This window comes from Hylaeus volcanicus, chromosome 8, assembly GCF_026283585.1.
Source record: "Hylaeus volcanicus isolate JK05 chromosome 8, UHH_iyHylVolc1.0_haploid, whole genome shotgun sequence".
Lineage (NCBI taxonomy): Eukaryota > Metazoa > Arthropoda > Insecta > Hymenoptera > Colletidae > Hylaeus > Hylaeus volcanicus.
Window position 1 is genome coordinate 15,847,207 of NC_071983.1, and position 27,267 is coordinate 15,874,473.

General features: G+C 44.3%; 1 protein-coding gene across 4 annotated transcripts in view; it reads right to left on the minus strand.

Moving 5' to 3' along the window:
* LOC128880648 (basal cell adhesion molecule-like) overlaps positions 1–19,714 on the minus strand; it is a 98,942-nt gene extending 79,228 nt beyond the window's left edge. Inside the window, exons 1-2 of one of the 4 annotated variants that reach the window (XM_054130941.1) lie at positions 19,336–19,643; positions 13,158–13,368 (exon numbers count right to left, since the gene is read on the minus strand). In XM_054130941.1, the coding sequence (XP_053986916.1) occupies positions 13,158–13,203 (46 nt within the window). In that variant the 5' untranslated portion in view covers positions 13,204–13,368; positions 19,336–19,643. Of the gene's footprint in view, positions 1–13,157; positions 13,622–19,335 lie in introns of all 4 variants that reach the window. The other 3 variants (XM_054130942.1, XM_054130943.1, XM_054130944.1) reach the window with 3 other exon arrangements.
* Positions 19,715–27,267: the final 7,553 nt, after the last annotated feature.

The window sequence follows — 27,267 nt, forward strand, 5'->3', positions numbered from 1 at the left end:
GCACAGGCTGTGGCGGTTCTAGTCGTCTGAGACAGAAAAACAAATTGCTTTTTTAATCTATATGAATGTAGTTATCGTCTGAACTAGAATTAAGTAAGTACTAAATTTTTTATCGGAATCGCAGCTGTTTGAAAATTAAGATTTAATTTTCCCGGAAAATTGTCAACTAAAATATGAGAGCAGGGCTAAAATATTCAAGCTATGGGTATAATTCTAGTTCAGACCATAGGTGATGGTGCCCTCGAAATGTGTGTAAAACCAGAAGTCAGTCGGTCCAATAATTTTTGAGAAAAACGTGCGCCCGACTTGAAAAATGTCGTTTCGAGAAAAACGCGTTTAAAGTTTACTATACATTTAGCACTGATACTGATGAACAGCCTTTAAGCCTCTGTAACTATGAGAGCTCTACGAATTTCAAATTAATATTTTAGAGGGACTTTCTCAAAACCCCAAATGATAAGAAAATGCAAAAAAAAAATCGAATTTGAAGTTTCTAGACGATAATACCCCCTTAAAGCTAGTCAAACATTATTGCTGGTTAATTCGCTGCAAGTTTTTTGGAACTCGAAGTGTCAATAAAATGATTGTCGGTGAGACAAAGGTGACCTAATACTCAAATCTCAAATTGGAGATCTCATTTATGAGGTCAATCTAAACGTAGCATTCGTGGCAATACAATGCTAAGAAAGCATCTCGAGATACTGGTAGATACCAGAAGAAAAGGCCTCGAGTGCAAATGGTTAACACTAAATCTATCGCGACCGGTCAAATGACCGTTTTCAAACCTTTATGTGCAGTTCTTATATGAAATGTATGAATTATATACAATTGTTTCATTCACTATTTTATTTAGATCCACGTAAACATATTTTTGCGTTTAATTGGAAAGAGTGTCTTTAACCCTTTTGACTCTGCTGTTTTCTATTTGAATTCTATTCGTTTTTAGAAATTAATCGCATTAAAGTAGAGTTGGCTATAAATCGAAGGCTGTATATAGAGAAAAAAGAACAATTTGTTCTAGTAGAAGTGATCAGTTTTTTTTTCTTTTTCTTTAGCATACGTTTCTGCGAGTCTTAATTGTAACTTGGTCAATGCCAACCAGATATATTCTGATATTGCTGCCCTCAGGGGCTGTAGCATGCGTGTACTTACGCAGTTACAGTACGGGTTTAGCGACCCCGGGGTGCCCGAGCTATAGGAGGGTTAGCAGGCCCCCACACATACGAGAGTTAAGAGATACTACAAACCGTATTAAAACAATGCAGGGGTCATGTAAGACAAAGTAACGATAAGAAGGATGGAAACATTATTTAAGAAGAACTTTTAGTGAAACAGTTATTGTATATGGTTACACACTTTAACGAATAACGGAACGGATATATTCACTGGGACACGTGCAAATAATCCCATAAATATTCGTATCCTTCATGTCTATTGAAGGAGTTTTACTAAATTAAAAAATAGTTTGAATATTACCAAATGACTTTTTTATTATAAATATGTGTATGAATACGCTTATACATGTATATATTTATATATAGACTGCGGATATTTATGCATTTATAGGAAATTTGGGTGTGCAAGAAACTACAAAATGCAAACAATATGCAAGAATATAAGAAAGATTAAAAGTAACGGCCATGTTATAATATTTGCAGAATAAAATAAATTCCTATTTAGATTGAATTTTTGCAGGCACGTTCGCGAATATTTTATTTTGCATTAAGATCCGCAGTCTATCTATATACATTTAATTTAAACAAATTTCTTCAATAGATACGAAGGGTACGAATATTCATGGGACTGACTGTACGCCCAACTAAGGTCTAAAGGGTAAAAGCTAGTCATCTGTCCCGCTACGATAGAAATTGTTACAAATGAACGTCGATACGTTTAGTGTTGAGAAGAATAACATGATACAATTGTATTTAATTCATGATTATTGCGGTACCGGATGGGAGCTGCAATTTATTTTCCTCAGCAAGCGAATCCTTTGCAATGTATCGTCGAGTAAGACTTCACGTGCATGCACCGTTCCTTCCAAAAAATAAAACACCAGACCGATTCAATTTACCCGATCCCGATCCGCCCTTCCTACGGCGTCCAGCGAATCTTTCCGTCGCTGGGAGGCAACGGGTCGAGCATTTTGTAATTCTGCGAGATCCTCGTCTCCGGGTCTTCACGGTCTTTCTCGATTGTCGGCAAATGCGAAAAGTTTGACCGTTGTCGGGTCGCTCTTCCGCGTAAAACCTCGTAGGACGAAGTTTCGATTCGTCGCGGAAACCCCCGTCGAACGATTTCGCATTCCTTCTCCGGCGGCTCTTTACTCTCGTCACTTTTGCTCGCATTAACGTCGTTTCGCGTGACCACGCTTCCACGGCCGTTTCGATTAGCCCGGAATTGAAAATTACTCCCGCACGAACGCGTTCGAAAACGCCGCGGCGATTGCAACGCGAATATTTAATGCAACGTCAATTATTCGAATTCGGTTGGTAAATTGGCGCCATATCGATTCCCTGGTCGCGTGGAAAGGCGTAAGCGAACGAGCACCGCCGCTAATTAGGTATTTTCGGAAGCTGGGTCGGGGAAGAGGAGGTGGCGGTGGGGGAACAACGAACGTTAAAAATAATCGCGACAACGGGCCGATCGACCACCGGAGAACGACAATTCCACGGTACGCGTGGACAATTTTTCCGTTTTCCGATTTGTCCTTTCACGCGGAAACGGTTTATTGGCGGGCGACGCGCTGGAATGGAAGGAAACGAGCTGAATTAGGGATGCGATAAAAAGCTAACGGGTGGCTGGGAGCCCTGGCCGGACCAAGAATCGAGGATATAAAATATGGTAATGCAACGGATTCCTCTAACGAAAACCCGGTTCTTTTTCCGCTGTAATTAACGAGTTGAGAACGGAGAGGGATACGTACGTTCGACGGAGAGCCACGACGACGGAGAATTAGTACCGCGAATGGAAACGCGCGTTCGACGGTGCGATTGGTGAAACACGGGAACGATTCTTCCGTACAGAGCTTTACATGTGTGTTGAAGGTCCATATGAAATACCGTTTTTTCTCTGTTTGAATTATACGGACGGATAACCTCCGTTTTAGTCTGCTTCTGTACGTTAAGTACCAAAGAAAATTTAGATTAAAAATCGTTATCGTATTTATTCTACTTGAGCGTGTATAGGCACGGGTCAGAGTGGTCGTGATACGAATTTTTATTTTTGTTTGTATTGCCTCGCGGAATGCTTTCAATTGATGAGAAATTAACGCGTTGAACGCGGCGTCGGTCCGTTGGGATCGGCATTGAACTTCCCGTTTAGACGGTATCAGTCCGTAGGGATGGTAACAAATTTAAATAATACATTTCATTGAAACATTCCGAAGGTGGATGACGTTTGCTTTTACACTCGTTAAATAAATTCGTGTGTTCGCCGATTAAATTTCCTACTGTTTCGAAACGAAACAGGCTGATCAGGCAGGGCTTGGAATCACTGTGTACAGCGTGTTTCGTTCATATAGCAAAGTAAATATCTCGTGACGCACTGAAGTTACGAAAAAAATTTATTTACAAAAATTGTTCGGTTTGTATGGTACAATCATATGATGTAATTTTTTTCGAGCCTGGAATAGTAGGAAGGGGGGATTTCAAAGTTAAAATAAGTTTTTTAAATGGAACTATATATTTTTTTTTCATGGCCTGATAGCTTTTTTCGAAACGAATTCAACGGTACATCACATTATTTATTTTGCTGTTTTCAAACGTTAGAAATTATATTATAAACTTGTAACCTTTTGAGTAGGTAATGGTAGGATATATCGGGTTGCCGCAGCTATTAGCTGCAACACTGTAAACAAAGATCGACCTTCTTATGTCTCCTGAAGCATCTTAAGTTATTAAAAAAAATGAATACAATATTTATAGTTTATATCATTAGAAATTGTATTCAGTATGCAAAAAGAAAACGCTTTGTTTTTTAATTAATTAATTAATTTCATTATTTTTGTGCTTACCAATCTTTAATTTAAGAAAAAGAATTATCCTTCTACGTGACCACCATTGTTTGAGATGCATTTTCCTACCCGTTGTAAAAATTCGTTTTCGGTATTTTTTAGCATTCTCTTCTGTGATTTTTCACAAGCGACTATAATCCTTCTTCGCATTTCATGGACATTTTCAACTGGAGTTTTAAATACTTGTTCCTTTAGATAAACCCAGAGAAAGAATCGCACGAAGATAGATCTGGAGATCTTGGGGGCCATGTTATTGGTCTAACACGCCCAATCCATTTAATATTAAAATTGGTATTCAACCAATTTCTAACTGCGACGAAATAATGTGGGGGAGCACCGTCATGTTGAAACCAACTATTTTGTCTCGTTATTAGTGGCATATCTTGCAAAATATCTGACATGTTTGTAGAAAAGTTAAACATTTTTCTCCATGAATTCCTTCTTCAAAAAAATATGGACCTATTATTTTTCTATTGTGGATACCACACCAGACCATTAATGAGGAACGATATTGGACGTTGTTCTGTAGTATCCAATGCGGATTGTTTGTTGCCCACATTCTTGAATTTTGATGGCTAACCATATCATTTGTATGAAAAATGCTTTCGTCAGTAATCATTAAATTTTGAATAAAATTGGCATCGTCAACAATTTTATTTCGTACCCATAAACAAAACTCAATTCGCGGTCCTTTGTCTCGGGGCAATATTGTATGCACATTAGTTGGTTTGAACGGTTTAATTTTATTTTTTTTTCAGAATTTTAGAAATAATTTTTGTTGAAAAGCCGCATGTATTAGCCACTTTACGGATAGGTGTTCTGGGATACGCAAAGAACGCAGCCAAGACATTTATTTCGTCGTTCTTTGTCCACGTACAAGGTCGCTGTTTCTGTGTCGTAACACTTCCCGTTTGTTTGAATAAATTAACAATGTTTCTTATTGTTGACACTGTTGGCATTTGTTGACAAGGATGCCGTCTATGAAATTCCCGAGCCACTTCGGCATAGGATAAATATCTATCACCACGCAGACAAACTAATTCGGCTTTTTCCTGAATTGATAAGGACATTTTTTGGAAATCAATAATTTCGAAAGAACCGAACAGAACTAATCTCTAGTATTGCACTTTCTCAACTAAAATAAATGAGACTCGAGTCAAACATCACAACTTATCAAAACAAATGACAACAGTGTTACAGCTAATAGCCGCGGCAACTCGATATGTCTTACCATTACCTACTCAAAAGGTTACAAGTTTATAATATAATTTCTAACGTTTGAAAACAGCAAAATAAATAATGTGATGTACCGTTGAATTCGTTTCGAAAAAAGCTATCAGGCCATGAAAAAAAAAAATATATAGTTCCATTTAAAAAACTTATTTTGACTTTGAAATCCCCCCTTCTTACTATTCCAGGCTCGAAAAAAATTACATCATATGATTGTACCCTACAAACCGAACAATTTTTGTAAATAAATTTTTTTCGTAACTTCAGTGCGTCACGAGATATTTACTTTGATATATAAACGAAACACACTGTATATGCGTCGCAGCGTCGACAGTTTCTAGCGACGATAAAACGACGCATGGAATCAAATGAGATTCCTCAACGAATGAATACGAGTGGACTGTAACTTGATTGAATGCGAACTTGTACTTTAACTAATAGCCTTCATTTGGGTTGTCGGTGGATATTAGATAAAAAGAGCTTCGAGTGCAAAGGGTTAAACGTGATAATTCTTTGTTCATACGACAATGTTTAGGTCTCTTACGCGTATACGTACGCGCAGTCTTTCAGTGTCAAAAAGGTTCTCGACCCCGGACCCTTCGCAATCGTCTAATTATTTCTAGCAGGACTTTTTCCGTTTACCGTTTTGCCGCTTCGCGACTATATTCTCAACGGTGGCTTGTTATTGGTGGCACGCACGGTAGTAAGCTCTAATAGCTTCCAGCGTTTCGACCCCTCATCCTTGTTCTGGACGGTTTCCCTTTCTCTCGGCGCAGGTCTCGGTCGTTCTGTCCGCGTTCCTGGAAAGGTATTCGACGAAGTGCGATTTCAGCGCTTTTCAACTTCGATTCCCCGTCTACTTGAACCTTCTCGAACCGGAAGCGAAATGTCCGCAGTGGCTCGGAGCAAGACCGCGCGAGGATTTTCTTCTCCCTTCCTCGACAACGACTGACCGTTCCTCGCGGTTCGCGCTACACGCGCGTTCGTTCCATCTTTTTGGCGCGTAATAGCTAGCAGCTAAAGCACCCGGAGTGTTTCAGTAGGCCACGGTGACTGATCATATTCGAAGGAAACGATGGATCGGTGATACAAATGAATATTTATTATAGATTGCTCTGATTATAATTTTTCGCTTTTAGTATGTTTAATGATGAATATAAGAGAGATATAAGAATGCAAGAGTATTATACAGAAGAACGCTTAGCTTCCTATGAGAACATACATAGTTGCATGATATCGATACCGTCGATATGATCCATATCGCCGCCATTAGCATAGCCGCCAAAATATGAATTGTGTAAGAATGCTTAACTATAAGGAGTTAGTGAAGCGTTACTTTAACAGACCAGTTCTTGTATTTTTGTTTCCTGACGTGTCACATCATTTTTCACTTGGACCTGTCTCCTGGTTAATCTCTGTGGTAGTTATTTATACGTTAACGTTATCATTGATTGCAATCGAAGCAAGGAAGTGCAACCGTTGTTTTTCTTATACTCGACGAAGGTAACGGAATTGACAGTGTGTTAGGTCCCTTACCTGTAGCAGCAATAAAGACCCAAGATAAATCGGTACATACCGTCGAATACTTTCATTTTTACTACTAGAGTCACACCTGGCAGTCGGAACTCGATGTGTTTCTTAAGGTGAGGTCCCATGAACGTAAGTTCGGGGGGCGAGCACGAGCAACGTCCACTTGAAACTGTCAACTCGTCGCGCAGGAGGGTCTGATGGACCCAGGCGAGCTGGCACAACGAGCGGCGAACACCTAAACGAGCACGGAATCCTGAAAAAGGCCAGGCACCATCATCGCAACGAGCGGTCGACAAGGGGATGTCATAAAGAATTGAAAATACCAACCTCGACAATTTTTATCGGAAGTTTGCGGAAGTAACTTCAATCGATTCCTGATGCTTCTACGATCAAAATGATATGTCACATCGCGTAAATCAGACTATTTTTAACGAAATTATATGGAAAATCTGATTGCATAATTGAAAAGTTATTTCGTTAAAAATAGTTCGATTTACGCGACGTGAGATATCATTTTCATCGGGAGAACACCAAGAATCCAATGGCATCGCGTTCACGTTGATACGATGAAGAATAAAGAATTCGATTTGATCAAAAACTGATGAGTCGATCGGCCGTTTGACCCCAGACCCTTGAGCGAACCCAGGTAGGCGCCTACGGTCTCGGTGAAAACAAGTATTGGGGGTCTCCCTTCGAACCACTCGAAAGGGTCGATTCTTTTTCATGGAATAGTCCCCGTGCTCGCGAGCCTAGACCATGGGCCGAGACCCAAACGCTCGTAAAAATCGACCCTTTCAAGTGGTTCCAAACCGTTTGTCGTCGCATTTAGCGACCTTTTGGACGCTAGTAGGAACGTGTTTTCGAGCAAAATCCGGCGAGCACGGATAATTTATTGCCCGAGCACGAGCATTACGTTCATGGGATCTCACCTTTAGGATTCTATTGTCGCGAATGTTAAGCTACGATTGACTTCGAAGATGTAGCCCGATTTGTGATCGCAAATTAATGTGAGATTTGAGAATCATGTCACACTTTTACTTCACCGACAATCATTTTATTTATGAAACTTCGAGTTTAAATAAAATTAAATCTAAACAAATTGCTGATTGATTTACTCGAACTTGATGGTGACCGACAGCCAATTCTCGGGTTACTCCATTACGTTTAAGATGCGATTGATAGCCGCCATTCGAGTGCAAAGGGTTAACACATGTGCTCCGTTTATTACTTCCGTTGATCTAGGATGCCAACTACGATGGAATTCCCTCTCTAAATATTCGTTTGCTTTTAAGTACCATCAGGCACATATACGAAATACACGGTACATTACGTTTTACATTAGTAGAAAGTCCCACGAAGCCAACGAACAAAAACTATTATTTCCTTGATGCGATAGTCTTGTCCCCGGCAAATTGCTGAAATACCACACCGTGCACCGGGTTGACCGACGAGGGGAAGCGTCGTCGAGCGAGGGGACGGGGCGCGCTCAATTACGATACTCTTCCGACCTAATGACCCGTCGATAAGCATACTTCTCGATTCCCGATGGAAAGAAGGACGACGACGACGGTACCGCTGCGCATTTGTCAACTAGGGAGTACGGTTCGTATCAACGGCGACAGCGCGACTCGAGAGGCGGTCGGGAAAAGAAACCGTGAAAGAGAAAGAGAAAGGGTTGGAAACGAAGCGGGCGGAGAAAGCGGGCAGGAAAATGATGAGCCAGAAATAATTAGGGGGGTTGCAGAGCGTGGCCGACCGAACGCAGATGTGCCAAGTCCGTATGAAAAATTAATGACATCCCGTTCTCGGCATTCCCCTGCCTCGCCCCTTCCACCGTCACCACCCCCGACCCTTTTTACTTCCCCAACGGTGAGTTTATTCCCTCTTCGGTCGTGTTTTTTTTCTCTTTCTTTTTACTTAAGCCCGGCTTCCCTTTATTGCCAGCCCTCTTTCGACGATCTCGCGTGTCCCGACGAAATTTAGCCGCGCCACGATCCCCGATAGGCTCTATAATTATCCCGTTTTATCTTCATCAGGCAGGGGTGGCTGTAGGGGAAACGACTCGCGACCGAGGAAGCGATATAACCGCCGCCCAACCGCTTACTCCGAGTGCGTTTTCGATTCCCGAGTCCGGCGTATGCTCGGACGGTGGGTGCTTATTTCCCGTCTCGTCTTTTCCGCGTTCCTTGCACTCATTCCCTTGGGATAACACCGTTAGCATTCACCCCCTTCTTCGTCCGATCGAGGACGCAAGCGCGAGCGAAACAGCGGACACAACACGGGGCGGGGTTCTTCTTTTTAATTTGTCTTCGTTATGCGCGTCAATCATTTTTCGTTTTCCTGTCCTGTCGCCTCGTCTGGCCTGGACTGTCCTCGTTCCACTGCGCGCGACCGCCAACTGCCTCTTTTCGGCGTCGTTTTTCACGTTTTTGCTCCGCATACCGATCGATAAATCACATACGCAACAGCGGTTCGACCTTCTGCTTGGTAACGAGAAAACTCGCGCGATCGTCGCCGATGAAAAGGCAAACTGACGATCCATCCGTCTAAAACGATCGCTCGTCGAATTAACTCTTCCCTTTACCGCGTGTCGTACGCTTTTCTCGGTTTTTTTCCCTGCTTTTCGATCCGATCCTTCTATCTATCGGGTTATCGGCGTCTATAGCGAACGCACTCCCGCCGTTGGGACTCGGTAAAACCCAAAGGCACGGTGAGACGTCGATGGGTAATGCCTCGGGTATCGATAAAATTTGCTACTCGCGTTCGCGATCGGGAATCCTCCGCGTTACCACGAATCTAATCGCGAGTGTTCGATATATTACACGTTCGAGCGGTACGGTATCCCTGGCCAGGTCGACGCACCCCTGAATTCTAGCGTGAACCCGCCTACAAGATAGGCGCAGCCAAGAGTTCGAGCCGCAGGTGTTACACAATGGATTTAATGCATTATCATCCTGTAGCACGTATACTACACGTTCGAACGGTGTCAAAGGTGTTATCGATATGTGTGACAAGCAAAACACTTAGGTGTCAGTTTCAGGTGCACCAGCGAGCGTTTAAAGAAACTTAAAATCGAGCACGCGCAAAGTGTTGGCTAAAACGACACTTACCGCTGATAAAGCAACGACGTTATAGAATAACAACTGCACTCGTATCGAAACGGCGAGGAAATATCCAACTGGCACGAACGCGTTAACGTGTCACCTATAGAAAATAATATCTATCGCGAGATTAAACTTCCGAACAAAGCCGCGGCTCGTCGAAGCCTGCAGAATCGTCCAGTGTGCCGAAACAATCGCGTTCTCTCTTTTTTTTTAACAATTCACTTTACTTTTCGACTGTGGTGGTCGCATAGAGGCGACGCAGCGGCGCGGCCAACGAAAATCAAAATTATAGGTTTCCCGCGTTCGGCCGGGGCTTCGTTTAACGTTTATGTATGCGCGATTGTCGAGCGTGGCCGCAAATGGAGCGACGGACAAATATTTACAGTTAATATTATCCCGTTATAAAAGCGGTGACCATCCTGTCGCGCTCGACGGGACGCGTTATAACGCAACGGTATTGATAAACGGCGGGGCGCGACGCGCGTCTCTTCGGCATAATACCGATAATTTATGAACGTGACCGGTCGGCCGAGTTTCCCTTCTCCTACGCAATTAATTTGTCGGTTTCTATCCCCCGCGGACGTCTTCGTCGTTGTTCGAGGGCTTTCGATAGTCTAGCTTGGCGCGCGTTTTATTTATTTATGCTAATCCATTCTCTTCGACGAGTCGTTTTACCTTCGAGTTTATCGTCTGAAAATTTCATATCGGTCCAACCCTCTCTGACCCCTGTTCCTTCGAACCTCGTAGATACACGGAGCTGCTTGCGATGCTCGGCGCGCGTTTGCTTCAATTTCGGTGCGACCGAAAACGCTTCTGCTTCCCTTATTTCGTCTAGCGCCAGACAAGACGCTATCACAGAGATCGGTTTCTCTTTGAATTTTAAACGTTCATCGACGATACGCGACTCCGCCTCACCGCACAGTGGAGCAATCAGCGGATACAAATAGGGAAGCCAAACATTCGTGTGGGAACAGCAGAAATTATTTAAACGTTAGGAAATAGGTGCTCTTATGGGAAATTTCCGTTAGCGAGCGAATACTGGCACCCGTGACATCATCCATCGAAAACGTACGCGTGGCATGTTTCACGAATTTGCATAATTTTATAGTTGGAACCAACGTTTCTAATTTCTTTTAATTGTACCTTAAATTTTTAGACGTACTCGCACCTATCAGTTGCAACTCGATACTTTTAATACCTGTTGCGCAAATATATTCATAAGAATATTTTACAATGGAAAATATTCACCGAGGAACACGAATTCCATTTCATTTCGTTTGATACGAACGGATTGATTTTCAATAGTCTGTGGCACTTCGGTTTAAGCTTTGCTCTGGACGTTTAAAATTTTCTCTAAACGCGTTGGGTTATAGGTAGAGTATACAGTCAGTCCTACAAGTATTCGTACCCCTTCTATGTCTATTGAAGAAATTGGTCGATATTAATTGATAGGCTCGACGATTCCAAATGTCTTTTATTATAAATATATAGATGTGCAAAGTTTATTCATGTATATATTTATAATGGAACATTTTTGGAACCGTCGAGCCTATCATTTAATTTCAAATTTTTTCATTAGACGTAGAGAATACAAGTACTTGTGCAAAGACGTGCAAAGCTTAATCATGTATACAATTTGTAATGAAAAATTTATTTGGAAACACGAAGTCTGTTATTTAATTTAGACTTACGAGACTGACTGTATCTCGAATATTTCAATTACACGCTGAATACGTTTTATAAATTAATACAACGATACTAAAATTCCGTTCGCCTTAGCGCGTGTATTCTGCATTCGTTTAGCATAAACGATAATTCGGAAAACAGCGAGTGCCTCTACCACCCCTATCAAATTCTAACGACCAGTTTCATTTTCTGCAAAACAAATTGAAATACATAAATTTATAATTGAATCGGGGATTCCATAATTCGCCCTCGGTCCGTTTCGTTCGCGACGTACCGAGTTAACCGCCGATCTCACCTACTTCCGTTTAATTTCTACTTTTCCACCGCGAGATTTTTATTTCTCTGCCCTCTAACGATTCTCGCCTCCTGCTCCCCCGTTTCTCTTTCTCGCACCCTCGTCAAGCTCGTGTACCGGAACGTCATAAATTCCAACTATCCTCCTCTCGGTTCTCTCGCTAGCGGGACCCTCTCTTCCTCTTCCCTTTCCCCTTCCGTTTCCTCGCCCTTTGGCGCTTCTTTTCCCTCTTGCTTTCGTTCTCCTCCCTTGTCCCATGTTTCCGAGTCGCGTCCCGCCTTCTTTTCCCTAAGTTCGCGGGCGTCCCCGCCACGGGAAAACCGCGATAACACGGAAGAAACGGCGGAACGTAATTAGAAAGAGTGCCATTTTTAAACCGTTGCCCCGCCCCATCCCCCTCGTTCAGAAGCCGAAACGACAGTCAGCGTTCGCGGAGACGATCCCTTTTAGACCTTCGTAATTTTTACCTTCCTTCCTCTCCGAGGGAAGATCTTATTCAGCCGTGGAGGCGAGGCAATAGACATTTTGAAATTAGGCGAACCGTCGGGTACTTTGTTCCGGACGCAAAGCGAGAAAGTTCGATTTACGAACGACTTTGCTACGGGAGAGAGAGAGAGTGGTTCGGGTGGTTTGCGCTGTAGGTCGTCCAACATGTGAAAGCTCGGCTATAGCGTTGGGTGAGGTATGTATTTGCGGTTACTGTCGCGCGTTTCGACGCGATTTATGGCAATGGCCGACTGAGCGCGAAAAATCGGGACCGGAGATTCGCATTTATCCGGGGTTGAGGGCGTGAATTCGTTTCAGGAATCGGCATTTCTTATCTCGGACTGGGAGGCAGACGTTCGACGCGTGGCGTCTTATTTACAGCGAATTGATGGGTGAAAATCGATTTTCAAGATTTTGGTCAAGGTCCGAAAATAGAAAAAGAAACGGAGCGGACCATGGCATTTCGATGAACACTTTTCAAATCATTTTGTATCGTTCGATAGTTTAATTATCACGGCGCATACATGGATCGACCGATAAGAATCGCGCGAAACACATCGTCCCGGAAAAACGTAATACAAGTTTGAAGTCAGCAGGAAACGCGATAAGCCTGGAACTGTGCATGTTTAAAGAGATAAAGAACACCGTGAGTGTTAATCGAGACGTTGTTTGAACATGGAATAAACGCGACACGGCTATTATAAAAGCCGCTATTCTTTACCTACTAATCATCGCGCACACCGGAGCGCTACGGTATTCGTCTCTCGGCGCGCAGTTTCAATTCAAAATTCAAGCGAGTAAATTGACTCACCCTCTTGCTTGAGCAGCACGGCGAGCAAGAGTAGCGTGAGATCCATCGTCGGGTCCCGCGCGCTGACTTCCTCCAAGATTTAACCGTGTTTTGCGTTCGTCGGTCCAGCGTCGTCGGTTTCCTTGTCCTTTACCTCTATCCTTGGCTCCTTCCCACCCACTTCCTCCAAATCCTCCGTGTCGTTGCACGCGAAAGACGATCGTGAGGCGATCTAGGATAAGCACGCACGTTTGTACACAATCACTGGATCGAAAACACGAGTCTGTCGATAAACGCGCCACGACGATTCGGCAATTATTCTCGATGGCATAACGAGCGAAACGGGCGAAGGATTCGCGATGCCTGACCGGTGCATCGATCAAAGAGTTAACGAAATGGAAGGGAGAGTCTGCGCCTCGTTTGCCGTCTTAATTGGCGGTGGTAAGGGTCCTCCGTCGATCGAATTTAAGGGGTCACGTCTCTACCTAAATGGATCAAAAAAATAAAATTTTCCTGCTTCCTTTTGAGCTATTCATTACAAAAGTGGGAATTTTTAAAAATGTGCTGGAGCATCATCACGTTGAAAACGTGTATTCCTCTTTTTAATATTAAAAGGTTACTCGATATTATTATATTAATTAATTAAATTTTTATCTGTATTTGTATTTCGTCGTTTGCCGTTTCTGGAGGCCTTTCAATTAATACAAAAAATGCTCGACAAATTTGTTGAATTTCGTTTTTGAAAAAGAATTTCTCTTTGCACAGTTTCGCAGTAATTTACATACGTGCTTCCAAAAATATTGCAACTTTGTTTTAATCATTTTTCGCTACCTTTTGTAATGTAAAAGGGCGTTTCTTTTTTCCTAAATTGCGAAAGTACAACACAGTTCCTAGCTTCGATCAATTACCAATTAACAATTCCCGCGTTTGCATAGGTTCCTAACCAGATGCAATCCCAACAATCAACACGCAACAATCGAACAGGCGAGAATAGTGGAAATACCGCGAATACCATCCGTGATCTCAAAGCAGAGCTCGCAGGAGTTTCAAGGGTGCCCGGCACGAGCACCCTTGCAAGAACTCGAAAATATTTTCGACCCTTGTCTCGAATCTTGCCCAACAAACTTGGCGGGACGAATCGAGGAGAGCCGTCGGTGCTTTCGGTGCAAATACCAAGGGAGACGTCGCGAGTCGCTTTCGAGACAGTGGTTCTTCAGCTCTTCCAACTCACATCCGCGCTTCGACTCGTTTCTTCACAAAATTCCACGTGCTACGTGTGTAAAACTAGTCATTACTGTAATAATATACAAAGTTTCGGGATTTTTGAAAGGAACCACTTGTCAGAAATAAGCTAAAGAGAAGAATCTTAACTCTGCCGAGACTATTTCTAAAGAGAAGAACGAAGAAAAGAGTTCCTGATGTCGAATAATTACGGTACCAGCCTGGAAAGCATTCGAAAAGAAGGATTCGTTAGGTTCCTTGACAAACGTTCGCGACATACTTCAACCGTCTTTACGACACGCCGGAGTGCGACGGTACAGTGGTTAAGAATCACTGCTTAAGGGTATTACCCCTCGCACTCTCATTCGCGGGAGTTCCCAGCCTCGTTTAAAACTCGTCTCGATGGTTAAATGCTTTCAGCCGAGGATTTCGAAGTTTGCGCGATTTTTGAGCAGCGCCGCGTCATCCGATCTCCCGTCTGATAGCGTCGACTGCCATAGTTTGGCACCAAGACAGATCCAGCCGGAGGGCGGGGTAATTTTCAGCTGAATCGCGGACAACGATCGCAACGTCGACGAAAAATACGAGTCGAGGATATCTCTGTTTCGTCGCGTCTAGATGGATTCGAGGAGACTCGAGGCGGATCCTGGGCTGAAAGATGCATGCGTTGGCAGCTGTGCAGGACCCGTCGACCGGCTCGTCGCCCTAAATCAGTTTGCCCGATAATTACCCTCGGGAAATGCCGTCGCGACTCGAGACCCACGTAACGAGAAATTTCAAGAAGAAGGGCCCTCTCGACCTGTCGACATCCGGCGGAGGGCGGGCAGGTGAAAGCATCATCGTCGAGGCAAAATACAGGAACATCTTGGCAGTAGTTGATCGCAATTCTTAATCGTTTTCTGTAGATTCTTTAGATCATCGAATGACGATGTATCGATATTTAAATCAAGAAAGTGTCCCAAGTATCCCTACTTCGTCGAAGAAGCGAGAAATGAGCGATATAGCGTAGAAAATGGCTTGCTTGATCTACCAACGAAGTGACCATACGAAGTAAACAATTATCGATACGCGAAGTACGGGAGGAGAATTCTTTCTTGAAATTGGTCGAACTCAAACGGGCCGCTGGAAGAGGACAATGAATGGGATACGATGGGATGAAGTTCGACGTGAAGGGTTTTGTTTGCACAGCTGCCGTCCGCTCCAATCGATGGTCGGTCGAGTTGAAGAAACATAAACAGTGGTCGCGATAACTCTCGATCGCGAATCCGAATAACAAGTTTTATAAATACAGCGAAGTTTCTGTTCGAGAAGTTTGTTTGTCGGTGGCAACAGAAACGGGTCTATACGCATCCATGTACAGGAGTGCCTTGTATAACGCTAAAAAAATGACGAACCATCAATTGGCGGAGCAATGCTCGAATATTTTGTCTGAGAACAGATCATCAATGAGTGGAATAAACGAAGGCGTCCAGAACACAACAGGGTTTCGGTTCAAAATGTATGATTATTCATGGCAACGAAAACGAGCTTCCCGTACGGGTTAATCATTCAAACATCCCAAAGGCAACATTCCGAGCATAGAGAATGAGCTAAATAACTTATTAGACCGTGTCATCCATTTGGCACGACAAGTAAATCTAATAATTCATAACAAAGTATGTAACATATCTAATAATTCATAACAAAGTAATAAAATAGTAACACTCGTAGCGAGATTATTAATAAGTTGAAAACAAAATTCCAGTTGCATCAATATGTAAAATATTACTCGAGGTTCTTTTTGAAATATGCCATGATAAATCATTCCCATCGCTATGTACACTCGTGCCACTCGAGCAAGTAACATCTGGGTATAACAGAGTCCCATTCACTGTCCTCCACGAACTCCCAGCTCGAGTAGGGCCAGTTCTGAGAAATAATTTTCAACCCGTGCTTCGCATATTGATAATTCCCGATTATTCGAGCCTTATGCGAGGGTGTACGTGCATACACATTCTACCATGTAGAGCCATGTCTTCAATGGGTAGATCCGCCGAACTCTCGTGCGAGGAATAGTCGATAGCATTAACACGAGCACAGCCCGGCCTCTCAGCGGCGTATCTAATGGCAATAGGGCTGTACCTGTATGCGGGACATGGACCGTGAACTTCTTATCGAGTCCCATCCCTAAGCTGACGAGCGGAGTATAGCGCAAATCGGCTTGGAAAGGGCGACGATGCGACTTCGGTTCGTGTGTAAGGCGTGGGAGGCGGAGGATAGGACAGAGAGGAAGGAGAAAGGAGAAAAAGGAAAGTATGCCGGCGTGCGGAGGGTACGGCTTTTAAATGCAACTTGTTGCAATCTCGCCCAAAGCTCTCAGCTCCTTCGACTGCGGCCGCGCACGTGTGTCTTTCGTGCACGCGTGAATCGATAATCCGGACCAACGTGTGATTCTCAGGAATCGCGGCAACTACTCCCACTTTAGGCTCGCTTTCGATTTGGGACGGACTTGGTGATCGTCTTTTCCGTAGACTCTTCGACTATCGGTACGCGAAGCACGAGTAGAGAACTTCCTCTCGGAATTGGTCGAGCTCAAACGAACCACTCGAAGGGGACAGTGAATGGGGTACAATAGGATGAAGTTGACCGGACTCGGTTTGTTTTCGTAGATATCATCCCTTTCGTGCAACGGTCGTTCGAGTCGAAGAGACGAAAACATGGGGGACAACTTCTCATCGCGAGAAGAAGCAACAAATTTGTTCGATACAGTAGCTTGTGTCAGTTACAGACAGACATTCCGATTTTCGAGGCATTACCGTATCGATCAAATTTGTCGCTTGGACCTGCGGATCGGATGTCATGCCAACCACTGTTTATGTTTCTTCGGCACGAAGGGCCTTTGATTCGAGAGGGTGGCAGCTGTACAAACAAAACCCTGCCGGGCGAACTTCATCCAGTCGTAATCCATTCATTGTCCTCTCGGTTCGTTTGAGCCCCAACAAAATATTCCCTATCCGTCCTTCGCGTTTGGATAATTGCTCACGAATTTCACACGGAGTTCACAAACTACCAACTGTAGAACTATAGGTCGATGTACTCTTTCTACCCTCCCAACCGGTCCACTACACCCGCGGCGGAGGCTCGATCGAATAAGCGAGACATTTGGAAATTCCTTCGCAAATGTCAACTATAAATGTCAATGGTCACCGGTACGTTGGAACTGGCGCAAATTGCCGACCGAGATTCGAAGGATCGATGATCGCGGAAACGACTAATATCGCGTAACAACGGCGCGCTTTGTCTACCGCCCTGGAATCCCGAGGCAAACCGCTATCAAGAGGACAAACGAGATCGGAATTATTAACAGAGTCGGCTGTTTACCAGGCGCGAGACCGTCCGCCACGACCGCTCAACCACGACCCTCTGTTTTTCTCCCGTGACACGTGCACCAGAGTACCCGTCCAGCCAGTGACACGCACGCAACCCGATTTCTCTCCCCGCGGTGCTCTATCGCGCTCTGTATTCTGTGCCCCCTCATGCCCCTCTTTTCCCAACCCTACGTCGCGAATGCGTATTGATTTGACCGAGACTATTCCCTTTCGAATCCATTCAAAGAATGGGGGGTGCGTGGTCGGTCCGTTTATTTGTTGACACGGTCGTATCGATACAGCATCGACTCGCAGCGACCGATAGCCACGTTACAGCTGATAATCGCGCTATCTCTATCGGGATTCAGTTTCAACTGATTATCGCCCAGTCCAGGTTAACCCTTTTGCTGGGACAGCGGTGGGTCGAAGAGCTCACACGTTGCGCGCAGTGTACTAAGCGTTCGGTCGGTACTCTGCAGCACGCGTTCGCGCGATTATGTTTCATTATTCCAGATACAGAGGGTCGTCGAATTCGGTTCCTATGTTGGTACACGGTTGCTGCTTCGCACGAGTGTTCCTTTGTATTTCTGTTTAACCGTGGTTCACTGGAGTAAAGGAAGGTCCCTTGTAGAAATTCTTACTTAAGCAAGAGCAAATGTTCGGAAGATCTACGACTGGACGAACCTTACTCGACACTGACGATGGCAAGATAATTGACCTGTTTGACAGATGATGGCGACGAACCTGAGGGAGCTTTCTTTGCCAGAAGCCCACGCTACCGAAATCACCAAAGTTATTACTCGACACTGTTCACAGTCCCCTGCCAGATGATACATTATCCCCCAAGAATGATTTCTTTCCCTACGATACGTGATTCGAAAGCTTCTGGACGAACTCGAGGACTCGCCGTACAATCGTTACCCTCGTCATCTCCCGTAACAAATACAATTCCAAAACGAAGTCACGTCGATAGTATCCGATTCAGCGATTCTTGAATGCACAACGTTTCGTCGAACTAAGGTCGCCGTTTGTAGCGAAAGGGTTTAATCCTCGAGTCGTAGCCGCGCGATCAACGATCCTCGCGATCTCCGAATTCTACCCACAAAAACTGCGATCTACTCGACCGTCCTCCGAGGTTCCCCGAACCCTTAGGACACTCGTCCACCCCGTGAAATCGAATTCCAAAGTCCGTTCATGGGTGTTGGCGTCGATTTGCGATTGGGATTCGAGAGCGGCTGACCGCAACGCCGCTGATAGCGGTTACTTCACCGAAGACTACTTCCGGTCTACCGAGTGTGCACGTCCATTGTCCAAAGCGCGCGCAGGGCGATGCAATCGGTTGGTCGACGGATTAATAGTGGAAAGACGAAGAATTAGAGAAGGAAATTACGTTCGCGAGATTTCCGTGGGGATAGAACTGTACCAGGAATCCTATGTCGCGATCAGTTGTCGTGGAGGATTGTCGTAGAAGATCTGTACAAGTTTAAGTATCTTTGAAGATATGCAAAGAACATCCTATGCGTCAGTTATCGTGGAGAAAAGCATCGCGGAAAACTTGGCGAAACTCGTGTAAATGGCAATGAAAATTGTTGGAATGGGATAAAAATGAAAGAGGGGACCTTTTTCCTTACTTGTTTCGCGGTAGACAGTAGTTAGCGGTGTGAACAAGCGCGATTGTCAGCGACGCGACGTGTCGCGACGCGGCGCGGCCCAGCACGACACGGCTAGGCGAGGAGCGTCTCCGAGTGAAAGTTCGCGTCGCGGATGGCCGATGCCGACTACGAAAGCTCGACGTCGCGCCAGTTTAGGTCTGTGCGCCGGTAGGTCGTGCACCTGTGCGCGTGCGCGTTGCACGTCGAGCAGGTGCAAAATGCACGCGACTCACCACGGAGAGGTCTGACGCGCGTGGAGTGGCGTCGAGCAACTGCCAACCACGGCCACCAGCCGATCTATGACTTTCGACGCTGGATCGAACGGAATCCTCCTCGATAACCTCCTGCTCACCTTTCGCCTTTGGATATTTCCGTTCCGTGGAACTCAAAGATATCGAGACGTCAAGTCGATACGGAAATATCGCGTCCACTGCCACGATAAATTACGTGTTACGCCATTGGCGATGCTGTAATAATCAGTTAGAGATTGGGCAAGAAAAAACGTGCTGTTTGCCGAATGATCGATGGTGCGAAGACAGGAACAAAAATTTAACTTCTCTATGTATAATAGACACAGTCAGTGTAAGAAGTATTCGTACAGCAACCAATTTAAAATAAAACTAATAAGAAAAGAAATAAGAGGTTCGCATTAAAAGTAATAGACTTTAAGTCTATTAAAGTATATTAATTCTATGGTTTAAATTTACTCTAAAAATATGTAGGAATGTCGGTTAATTATTTCTTCCCCTAAAATTTATTAATAAAATAAATATATGAAGTTTCATTTTGTATCGGTTCCTGTACGAATACTTATTACACTGGCTGTACGTATCTACTCCAATTATCTACTTCGGAGAATTAATTCTTCCACGAGCATGACCAAGAATCCCTACAAGATTTGCTCGACTGATTCTCAAATCCAAACATGAAATATACATATGCATGGGCGTGTGTGCGCCAAGTTATTGCTACGCAAACTAAAATCCATAGGAGTGAGCGTGGCAAGTAGGTAAGCATAACGATGAAATTTAATAATAGCGAGAAGCAAGATACGATCCCTCGTTTACGGTGCACGGGAAGAAAATTCTGTGAGAGGGAATACTTTTTGCGGAAAAATATCCCGACTGAAATCAACTATCGCGTCGTTCGTTTGAAAAGCTTAATAAAATGCTCGAAGAAACTGGCAGCTTCAACGCGGAACGGAAACGACAGGAAACGTGTATTGTGTGGAATACTGCCGGTGTTCTTGCGGTTGTTAATCAGAATCCGTATATAAATACGCGTCAAGAAGGTACAGAAATTAATAAGAATTCTTCGTTTCTCGAGGATTTAATCTTTTTTTCCTTTTTTTTTTTGTACCGAGGTGGTGGAAAATCTTCTAGAAGACACCTTCCAAGTGTTGTTGAGGGGTAGTGTGGAATTTCTACTGTAGCCGCTAGCGCGCATCTAAAATAATGGTTCGCGTGCAAACAGCTAGAATGGCTTACGACAAGCAAACGACAAAGGTATTTCTGAGAAAGCCGTCTTTTTCCGTTATTAACAGATTTCCTCGCGACAATTACCTACAGCCTCAATAGCATATTGCAAATGTCGTAGACCATAGGTCTTCCGAAGGGCTGCCAGGCAAAGTCGAGCAACTCTCGGCGGGCGACGATGCGAGGCCTGAGGCCCGGAGGAAATCCCGCTGCATTGCCAAATTTCCAACGGTGGTACTGCCCCACCTCAGCACACCCCCTTCCCGGGGAGACGCGTTAAGGGCGCAAGGAAGAGGTGGTGGTGTAAGGAAATTTGAAGGACAGTCTTTAACGAGTCGTCCTCGAGTTACAATAAACAGGACTGCAAATCGAATCCTCGTTGTTCTATCACCCTCACGTCCTACACTACCCACTAAAAACCACCACCTAGGTCCCCTGAGACGGAACTTACCCGGTGGTATTACATTGCCCCAAGGGGAGCCGCCAGTCGGCCGACCGCACTCCCCTGTGCCCACAGAGGGCCTTCTTTTCCAAAACTCTCTACACACGGTCTGTCTAAAAAGAAACCGAACTTTTGCTATAAAAAGAAAAAAGTACAAGTAAAGTTTTTACACACACGGTTATTCACTCAAAATAATCTCCCTCTGCGTCAATACAGCGTGTAGACCGCGTAATTAACATTTCGAAGGACCTTTGCAGCTCCTGTTTTGGTACCCCGTTTAGTACGGCAGTACCAACGGCCTGAATCTCCGAAACGTTGCTATAATGTGTCCCTTTTATTGGAATTTTCAATTTTCGGAAAAGAAAATAATCGCAGGTAGACAGATCAGACGAGTAGGCTGAATGATCCTAGATAAAAATACCAATTCCAATGGAAGGGACACATTATAGCAACATTTCGGAGATTCAGGCCGCTGTAACCGCCGTACTAAACGGGCTACCAAAACAGGAGCTGCAAAGGTCCTTCGAAATGTTAATTACGCGGTCTACACGCTGTATTGACGCAGAGGGAGATTATTTTGAGTGAATAAGTTCCGCGAACCGTGTTTGTAAAAACTTTACTTGTACTTTTTTCTTTTTATAGCAAAAGTTCGGTTTCTTTTTAGACAGACCGTGTATATCCTTCCCGGTCCGGGCCGGGAAGGGACCCGCTCGGGACTCCCCTTAACACTATTCCTTACCCCTACCGGACGGTACCGATAAGGGGTCTTTAAGGCGACAGGGTGTATATGGCCCGGCCATAGATCCCATAAAGTTGAGGGAGAAAGTAAACTAACCTAAAATAAATAAATAAATAAGTATTCAAAAACGGGGAGGCGCTTTTGCAGTCCGGAACAAATAGAAACGTAAATAAATAAATAAATAAACAGACATACACATACCCAAACATAAATCAAATACATAAAAACAAAAAGAAGGGTCAAAAGATAAAAGACGATAAAGGTGAATAAATAAAAACGTCACAGGTCAACGGTTAGATACGTGCTAAAAAGACAATGAGGTCAGAAAATAAAAATAAATAAAATAAATTACGTTAATAAGTAAGGGGGGTATGTGTATCGAGAATTTCATCTGTAGCAACTTGCACTCGAGAATTCCTTGAATTTAAATACGCAGAAGCGATATACAACGAGGCAGTTGTCATCTTCTGTTACGAATACTTTATAAAATGAATTTCCAGGAGTAAGACGCGTTAAATTCCAGCGCGGTACAGTCTATAATATTGATGGAGCTTTGAATTTCGACGCGGATATTGCACCCCTAAGCAGTGCTTTATCGTTGCATAAATTTGATGCCATTAAGACATTTATCGCGAACATTATACGTTGGTACTATAGTATCGGGCTATAGTATCGCCCGTAAGACTGATGCAGCTCTACGTTCACGCACGAACCTATCTGTTAAGCTCAACATAGCTCGAATTCCAGCGCTAACTCGGCAAGAAGATTGACGGGGTTAAAAATATAATCGTTGGTACTGCGTATTCAAACAGCCCATTATCACCCTATACTAGAAGTACCGTCTACACGTTTACATAATAAAGTACTGTTAGTGACAGTGATCAGCAACGAATTGAAGCGCAAACCCGTCTACTAGATCGATGTAACTTCGAATTCTAACGCGTCTATGTCCGTAGTGTTGATGCTGCCGCGAGTTTCCAGCTGATGTATTGCTCATTCAAACGGAGCGAGTTCGCGCGTTACACGCTTTACACGATTAAGAAGTGCAACGCGTGTATTACCTACGCTTCGAACGCAAGTCAAATCATCTGTCAAATTCGTACAGAAGGATCATTTTCTATGGAGACTACGAGTTAAAGTGTGGCTTTCACACATCCGAAAAGTGTGTTCGCATTCTATAAGCTTGACGTAATTAACGAGTTCAACTCAAACGTTACACGATCCGCACTTACTATGTTTTGGAACGTGGAAGCTCATTAGTATTCACAGTTCGATAACCTCAAGCTTCGAAATTTATAGCGTACTCTCGAATAAAATAAATCACTTCGCACGGTACCAAAATTCTCTGTTACGGGCCGACTAGAGAAATAACGAGTAAATTTTAATATCACACGTGGCACGAGTTCAATGGATGTCTTCACGGAGATATAGTGCAATAGTATGCGTTCCGCTTGATGCCGTACAGTAACTTCCTTTGAAACGCTTCTTTCGCACAACAGAGAATTCACGGATATTTCAGCGCGGTTCCTCCTTACATAAACGAGTTTGAAACTACACATTTTCCAGCCAGCTAATCGAAGCTCGCTCCGAAAGTACGGCGAGGATGTAGCTCTCGGACTCGACGGTATTCCGCTTATCCATTGCTTCTAGTTCCCAAGCAAGAATTTCAGTCCCATTACTTTTCTGACACACCTCGTACTCAAACACACACCCACACGCTCATACGTTCCTCTCGCTCGTTGGAGCGATACTTTGGACAACGCCAGGTGCCGTAATTATCAATATCCTGACTCGTTGTCAGCCATAGCTGGCGAACGCGGATCGATACGAAACAATAGTTAATTCCACTCTGATCGTTGTTAGTATTCACGGCCCCGGTAACGCGCCCCATTTCCGATCGAGCGGCTCCAGTTTTCTCGGACGGGTAAATTGAAAATAGTTGGTCGCGTAAACGCGGGAATTCCCGATCGATCGGTGTTTCGGTAGTAGCGATCGCGACCGCCGGGCGACGCGTCCCGCGAGCCAGACCACGGGACCGGGAGCAAACTTGTGGAAATATTCTCGTCGCGAAAGTAATTTAATCGGCGCCTTTGCCGAGAGTGTGTTCGCGAGTCAGACTCTTGTAAATTGATCACCTCGGGGATCCGAGGCTGGGGCTACGCGGACCGTTCGGCTGACTAATTGTCGGAGAAATCGAAGCAGCTTCCCCGACGATCGTATCGACGTTGAAAACGAGGGGGGCGGCACGGAAAGCGAAGAAGGCCGATAGTCGAAACAATTATTCCGTTGTTCCATTACCTCTTGGAAGCCGATGCGCGCGAATGGATTCGAGCGGTGCTTTAAGGGCGATAATAAGCTGGGTCGTTTGTAAACGGATTCCGCGGGGAAATCTTGGCGAATGCAAAAAGAAGGGGAAAAAAAGGAGACGAGGAAGAAGAAACGAAGAGTAAGAAAAACAAAAACGATGGATGGGTGGCTGAAGCGGGGGGAGGATGAGAAATTAACTTTGTACCGTTTTCCTTCCATCCATCCGGTTTATTCACGCCACGGAGGAAAGGAACGATGTCCGGTATCCTCTGGGCCGACGTCTCCCGGATGCAACGAGGGATCACGAGCTAGGCATAAAAATTTCTTCGTAACGGTATAATCGTTTTTCCTGACTCCCCGGATCTCGTTCGCCTCCACTTTGGTCCACTTTGTTCGGCAAACTGAAGCTGACGCGATGGCCAATTCCGTTCGTTACGGTAACGATAATGGTAATCGTTAACCGCGCGTTCTCGACGCTGAAGAGCGCGCGGTCGACGACGGAAGGGAGCCTCGCAGAACGATCAAAGCACCGGCTCGGCTCTTTTCCATTGTTTCGCGTACGCCTCGGCCTCCCGTCAGCCGATATCGCTTTTACGTCCGATTCGTGGACGGGAAACCAAAACTCGGACGTCGCCATACGGGCGAAAGAAGGAAAAAACGAGACAGAGGAACGCGCGGAGCAAGATAAATAGAAAGAGAGAGAGGGAGAGGAGATGGGAATCGGTGGAGGTTTTATCGAGATGAAACGATTAAAAGGGATAAAATGGCCCGAGCGGTGTGTCTCGATGACAAGAATCGTTACAGTCGCATCTCGGCATATCGAGGACGTAGGAGGAACGCGGAGGAACGCGTCGAAATCTCGTTCCCTTTATGCCCGTTGCGGTGCTCCTTTGAAAACAGTCCGGGGTTCGAATCCCGTTCCGTGGCTATAGACGATAAATTCCATTGTGGTTTCGAGTGGATTGAGAAGACAGCGAAATTGTTTTCGCTGAAAACCGCGCGTATCGTCGATCCGACGATTGGCGGTTACGTCATCAAAGACGTTGTACTTTGGCGGGGCAGTTTGTATGAAATTGGCGTAAATCGATTATCCGTTAATTAATCGAGCCACGCGGCCGATAAACGATCGAGTCCGCGGGACAGGATCCCAGGGCCCGGACGCTCGGAAATTACGCCTCTCGAAATACCGTTTCGAGAGGGACGAGCGAAATCGTATGTTCTCCTTATTGGCGATTCGTCCGAATATCGACATTCGGCTCCCTCGACCCCTCGCCCTTTCCGTTTCGTTCCAGTTCCCGTTCTGGTCTATCGTCGTTCCGCCGTCACGTTTACCGAAATAAGTTTGCCTCGCGCGAAACCTGGTCCAACGTTGCGTCGTCGGAGTGGCCGACGCGACTTTGAAATCGACCGCGAGACAGTCTCTATGATTGATGGCGTTAAGTACGTAAGCATTCGAATACTTAAGGTAGCGAATGAATACTCAGACCAGGACGTTGAAAATGGGGCATTTTTTTACGAATTTTTTTAAAAATAACGTATCAAGCCTTAAAGAGTTTTTAATTTTTGTCTCGAACAAAAAAACTAAAGATTATCTTAGGCCGAACGTACACGAGCGCAAGCGATTTGAAATTAGTGTTGCAAACCGTTTGCGCTCTTTGTTTTACCTACTCCACTATCTTTGTTTTACCTAGATCCACGGTCGCATGCAAATAGTTTCAAAGTGGTTTGAAACTGATCGGTTGCGACCGTGTGCGATCGGCCTTAGTTATCGTATAATTACATTGTCGATGGAAAATATTGAAGTTTCTTTGAAAACAAATTATTTGCTATCATCAATTATCGAATAAAAGGCTCTGTAAATTTAATAGAGATCCGCTTAATACATTATTTTTAGAAAATTCATAAGGAAATGTCTTATTTTCAACGTTCTGAACCGGGCTTCCTCTTTAAGGCATACATATTCTAACACTGTATTGTCATCTTTCGCTATCATTTACGCCCTCAGGGGCTGCAGCATGCGAATAGCCAGCTACAGTACGGGCTTAGCGACCCCGGGGTACCCTAGCTAGATGGGGACCAGTGGGCCCCAACAAACGTGTACCAGAGACAAGATTAACGTAAATGTACAATACTATATGTACAGAGTTACGATAGCGCGAACTACAGTGATCAATAAAAAAAAGACATTTTGCAAAAATAAACGACAAAAACTTCAATTTCTGTAATATCTTATTAAACTTTAAAGAAAAAACAAAGGATAATTCCGTGACCTTTGAAAACGAAACAAATAATTTTCACCCATGTTCTATCGGAGTCCGGTCTGGTCTGACCACGAACGGCTGCATCTCCTTCGTAACGTACCGCTCCGCTCTTGAACGCTGATTTCGTCCGGTCCACTTGCTGCTCTTTCAAATCTGCCCCGATTTGGCAACGAAAGCGTGATTCAAAAAGTCTGATTTTTTGGGAACCTGCTAACGAAGCATTTGCGCATCCGGATCCGTCAATGACGTTAATGTGGGGTTACTTGGGAAAACTCTCATATTTATGACGTTTTGAAAAAGTGTCTCGAATTTCATGACGAAGAGTGTAGGACAAAATTAAGGTGTTATGTAAGCCAAAGTAATGTCAAGAAGAATAGAAATAATAGTATCGCGATGCATGCATTCAGTGGAACGACTGAAGTAGGATAGTTATGCAGTTCGAGCGTAAGAATCAGGTGATTTAAAATCAATACAAGGACATGCGAAATTGTAGCGTCAAAACTGAAGTTATTTCTTGAGTTTCGTGATTCAGATAATAAAATGCAAATAAACATGTTAGTAAATAAAAAAAAACAACAATATTTGGGGATAAACCCCGAGGAAAAAAGACCTTGCGGCCAAAAACCTCGTAAAATATATTTTAAATTAAAGAATACATGCATGCATATGAGTGTGTAAATTGTGTAT